Source organism: Lepisosteus platostomus, chromosome 18 (genome assembly GCF_059453375.1).
Source record: "Lepisosteus platostomus isolate fLepPlt1 chromosome 18, fLepPlt1.hap1, whole genome shotgun sequence".
Classification (NCBI taxonomy): Eukaryota; Metazoa; Chordata; class Actinopteri; order Semionotiformes; family Lepisosteidae; genus Lepisosteus; species Lepisosteus platostomus.
The window spans coordinates 16,108,980-16,114,115 of NC_142628.1; the positions used below are offsets into that span (position 1 = coordinate 16,108,980).

Here is a 5,136-nt window from a genome sequence, read left to right on the forward strand (position 1 = left end):
CTGGGGCGTGAGTGACATACTGTAATAAACACGAGTGTCTAGTGGCTAAAATTAACAGTGGATTAAATCCCCTTTATTATAATCCATTTCATTGAGCCGTAACAACCCAATTAACAGATGATTACACTTTCTTCTCCAGAAGCATTTTGCCCACTTAAAATGAACAGAAAACTCCTGAATTTGAGATTGTAGGTAGAAAATACAGCATGAGTGATCAGCGTTACTGAAATTCACACGTTCCCTGAGCTGAGAGGACAGGAGGGGAATCTCAGCTCCCTGTGAGGGACGACTGTCTGTTCAGAGCAGAGATCCAGCGCTGACATGGAGATCCCTGAGAGGGGGTCTGCTAGTGGTCACTGCACGTCATGGAGGAGGAAGAGTACGCCCATCACAGGAGAGGAAGAGTATTTACATCATGGGGATGAAGAGCATGTCTGTCAAAGGCAATGAAGAGCACGCCCATCACTGGCGGTGAAGAGTATGTCTATCACAGGTGATGAAGAGTATGTCTATCACAGGTGATGAAGAGTATGTCTATCAAAGGTGATGAAGAGTATGTACAGAACACTGCAGTAAACTTCATTGTAGCTTCAACCAGCTCTTCTCCGACTCTAGAATCGAATCATTAAGCCACATTTCTGTCTCAGCTCATTCAGTGTCCACAGTCGTCCCCTTCTCACTCGGAGTCCAACTCTCTCCGGATCATAGGGTGACCCCAGAACATCAGCAGAGGACCCCCAGTCACGTAGGGGCCGACTCTTCTCTTGTTGATGTCACAGTGAGAGCCGAAGAACATACAGAAGCTCCAGTAAATCCCAGCCCTCCTGTGCTAACAGTGCGTGAGTCCGGCTCTGGAAAATCTGTTTGCTGATCGGCTGTAATTCTGTTTGCCTGTTTGTCAGCCTGCCCCTCCTGTCCACCCTCAGGGGCCACGAACCCGGAGCCTGGGGCTATAAAGGGAAGAGCAGCACCTTCACGGCACCAGTCTGCAGAGCGACCCCGAGGAAGATGACGGTCTGGGCGGTGGTGTGGATGGCGAGTGTGGCTCTCGCAGCTGCAGTGGAAGGTGAGATCGTGCTCTGCTCCTCTCTGAGGTCTCGCTGCCCGCTGGCGCTGGCTCAGGGCTGTCTGGAGCGAAGCTGTCCTGTCCTTGAGGTGAACATGGCTGTCCTTATCCTGCTGCACCTCATCAACAGCCATACAGGACAGCTGGGAGCTCACAGCCAGACAAGGCAGGACTGATCAGATAGGAATGAAACCTCTAGAGTGCTCAGTACAATACAGGCCAGCTGGCCTCTTGTCATTTCTCTCTAAGCAGAGATTTCATGTACAAGAACTCTTTACAGTTCCTGCTGTCTTAACCTGATAGGAAAATCACACTAACTCTTGTTTTTTATTTTTTTAAAGAACCACCAAAAATCAATCCGATTCTGATAAGAAACAACATTCCTCTTGTCCCCACCATACAAGTGCTTCCTGGTGTTGTGGGTAAGTAAGAGTCTCTGAACCGAAATACTAGATGAGCTGGACTGAGTATCTACAGCTCTGATGAGGGTGTTAGTGTGAAGTTACAGAGGAGCTGGACTGAGTGTCTCTACAGTATCTCCAGCTCTGATGAGGGACTGTTAGTGTGAAGTTACAGAGGAGCTGGACTGAGTGTCTCTACAGTATCTACAGCTCTGATGAGGGAGTGTTAGTGTGAAGTTACAGAGGAGCTGGACTGAGTGTCTCTACAGTATCTACAGCTCTGATGAGGGAGTGTTAGTGTGAAGTTACAGATGAGCTGGACTGAGTGTCTCTACAGTATCTACAGCTCTGATGAGGGAGTGTTAGTGTGAAGGTACAGAGGAGCTGGACTGAGTGTCTACAGTATCTACAGCTCTGATGAGGGAGTGTTAGTGTGAAGTTACAGAGGAGCTGGACTGAGTGTCTCTACAGTATCTACAGCTCTGATGAGGGAGTGTTAGTGTGAAGTTACAGAGGAGCTGGACTGAGTGTCTACAGTATCTACAGCTCTGATGAGGGAGTGTTAGTGTGAAGTTACAGATGAGCTGGACTGAGTGTCTACAGTATCTCCAGCTCTGATGAGGGAGTGTTAGTGTGAAGTTACAGATGAGCTGGACTGAGTGTCTACAGTATCTCCAGCTCTGATGAGGGAGTGTTAGTGTGAAGTTACAGATGAGCTGGACTGAGTGTCTCTATTGTATCTACAGCTCTGATGAGGGAGTGTTAGTGTGAAGTTACAGAGGAGCTGGACTGAGTGTCTCTGCTGTATCTACAGCTCTGATGAGGGAGTGTTAGTGTGAAGTTACAGATGAGCTGGACTGAGTGTCTACAGTATCTACAGCTCTGATGAGGGAGTGTTAGTGTGAAGTTACAGATGAGCTGGACTGAGTGTCTACAGTATCTCCAGCTCTGATGAGGGAGTGTTAGTGTGAAGTTACAGATGAGCTGGACTGAGTGTCTACAGTATCTCCAGCTCTGATGAGGGAGTGTTAGTGTGAAGTTACAGAGGAGCTGGACTGAGTGTCTCTACTGTATCTACAGCTCTGATGAGGGAGTGTTAGTGTGAAGTTACAGATGAGCTGGACTGAGTGTCTACAGTATCTCCAGCTCTGATGAGGGAGTGTTAGTGTGAAGTTACAGAGGAGCTGGACTGAGCGTCTACAGTATCTCCAGCTCTGATGAGGGAGTGTTAGTGTGAAGTTACAGATGAGCTGGACTGAGTGTCTCTACAGTATCTCCAGCTCTGATGAGGGAGTGTTAGTGTGAAGTTACAGAGGAGCTGGACTGAGTGTCTACAGTATCTCCAGCTCAGGTGATGCTCTCTCTCTCTGTGTGTCTCAGCTCATCCCCGGGGAGTGTGCAGCACCTGGGGCAGACATCACTACCGCATGTTTGACGGGGAGCTCTATCAGCTCCCGGGCCCCTGTAACTACGTGCTGGCGTCCCACTGCCGTGCTGCCTATGAGCACTTCAACATCCAGATCCGCAGGAATGTGACCCCCAGTGACTCCGCCATTAGCCAGGTCACCATGAAGCTGGAGGGCATGGTTCTGGAGCTGCGCAGGGAGACAGTCTCTGTCAATGGCAAGCTGTGAGTCTGGAACACGCAGAAGTTACTGCAGACTGTAGAGTCATGATGCAGCTGAGTGTGTCAATGTGTGGTTCTGACCTATTTCCCAGTGTTTTTATGTATGATTCTGACCTGTGTTCCAGAGTGTGTCAAAACGTTGTTCTGATCTCTGTCTCAGTGTGTGTAACTGACCTCTGTTCAAGTGTTTACCACTATGTGGTTCTGACCTATACCCTAGTCTGTGACAACAATGTGGCTCTGACCTCCGTCCCAATTTGTGTCACTGTGGCTCTGACCTGTACCCCAGTGTGTGTCAAAGTGTAGTTCTGACCTGTACCCAAGTGTGTAACAATGTGTGGTTCTGAATTGTATCCCAGTGTGTGATAATGTGTGGTTCTGACCTGCACCCCAGTGTGTGTCAATGTGTGGTTCTGACCTGCACCCCAGTGTGTGTCAATGTGTGGTTCTGACCTGTACCCCAGTGGTATCTACAGTATGTGTGGTTCTGACCTGTACCCCAGTGTGTGTCAATGTGTGGCTCTGACCTGTAACCCAGTGTGTGTACATATGTGGTTCTGCCCTGCACCCCAGAGTGTGACCATGTGTGGTTCTGACCTGCACCCCAGTGTGTGTCAATGTGTGGTTCTTACCTCACTCCCTTGTGCACCAGGGTGCCTCTGCCCTTCATCCAGGGAGGAGTGCTGGCTGAGAGAAGCGGGGAGTCCCTGAGGGTGACGGCCAGACTGGGGCTGGAGCTGCAGTGGGACTGGAAGGACGCTCTCTCGGTACGCACCGGCCACACAGATTCAGGAACATCACTCACAGCTCTTTCCAGACCCTCCTCTCACTGTCTCTGTAACCTGTCTCTCTCGATGGGATTGGCGCTGTGGTCCAGCGCCTCGCCCTTCCCTTGACTCACCAGCAGGAGGTTGAGATCGATGGGAACAGACGTGGTCACGGTCTGCTGCTGTTCAGTACAGCTGCTCTGCAGTGAGGTCAAGCTGCTCGCTGCTGCCGCCTTGTGGCCACTGCAGGTATCGACCCAGCAGCAGACAGAGGCACCCTCTCTGGGCGCCCTGCTGACCGCAGAGCTTCCTCTCGCCCTGCAGGTGGCGATCGATGAGCAGTACAGGAACCAGACCTGCGGGCTGTGTGGGGACTTCAACGGCATCAAGGACAGCGACAGGGTCACTGCAGCAGGTAGGGAGGGAGACCCGCAGGGCCCTCAGTCCGGCTGATCGGCTCACTAGAGCTCTAGAGCCCTGACCGCTGCTCTGTCTGTCCAGGCGTAACAATCAGCCCCCTGGAATTCGGGAAACTGCAGAAACTGGACGGCCCGACGGAGCACTGTGAGGACCCGACTGCACCGCCCCCCGAGACAAACTGCACAGAGGCGGTGAGCACACCCCTGTCCACCAGCGTCCGGCCACACTGACCAACAAGGCCTTTTCCCAAGAGACTGCAGGGAATTCCCAGAGCTGAGTGACCAGTGTGTCTGAGTGTCTGAGTGACCAGTGTGTGTCTGTGTGTCTGTGTGACCAGTGTCTCTGTGTGTCTGAGTGACCAGTGTGTGTCTGTGTCCTAGTGACCACTGTGTCTGAGTGACCAGTGTGTGTCTGTGTGTCTGAGTGACCTGTGTGTGTCTGAGTGACCAGTGTATGTGAGTGTCTGAGTGACCAGTGTGTGTGTGACCAGTGTGTCTGAGAGTCTGAGTGCCCAGTGTGTGTGAGTGACCAGTGTGTCTGAGTGTCTGATTGACCAGTGTGTGTGAGTGACCAGTGGTTGTTTGTGTGTCTGAGTGACCAGTGTGTGTGAACGACCAGTGTGAGTGAGTGACCAGTGTGTCTGAGTGTGTGATTGACCAGTGTGTGTGAGTGACCAGTGGTTGTTTGTGTGTGTGAGTGCCCAGTGTGTCTGAGTGTCTGATTGACCAGTGTGTGTGTGTGACCAGTGTGTCTGAGAGTCTGAGTGCCCAGTGTGTGTGAGTGACCAGTGCCTCTGTGTCTCTGTCCAGAGAGCCCTGTGTGAGCAGATCCTGTCCAGCCCAGCCTTGTCCTCCT

General features: G+C 51.5%; 1 protein-coding gene across 1 annotated transcript; it reads left to right on the forward strand.

Annotated features, from left to right (window-relative positions):
* The first annotated feature begins 365 nt into the window (after nucleotides 1-365).
* LOC148645789 (mucin-2-like) lies at nucleotides 366-4,511 on the forward strand. Its single transcript, XM_088611863.1, has 6 exons — nucleotides 366-379; nucleotides 903-1,066; nucleotides 2,848-3,097; nucleotides 3,747-3,861; nucleotides 4,186-4,276; nucleotides 4,363-4,511. Exons 1-6 carry the CDS (start codon nucleotides 366-368, stop codon nucleotides 4,509-4,511), a joined length of 783 nt encoding a protein of 260 aa, XP_088467989.1.
* Nucleotides 4,512-5,136: the final 625 nt, after the last annotated feature.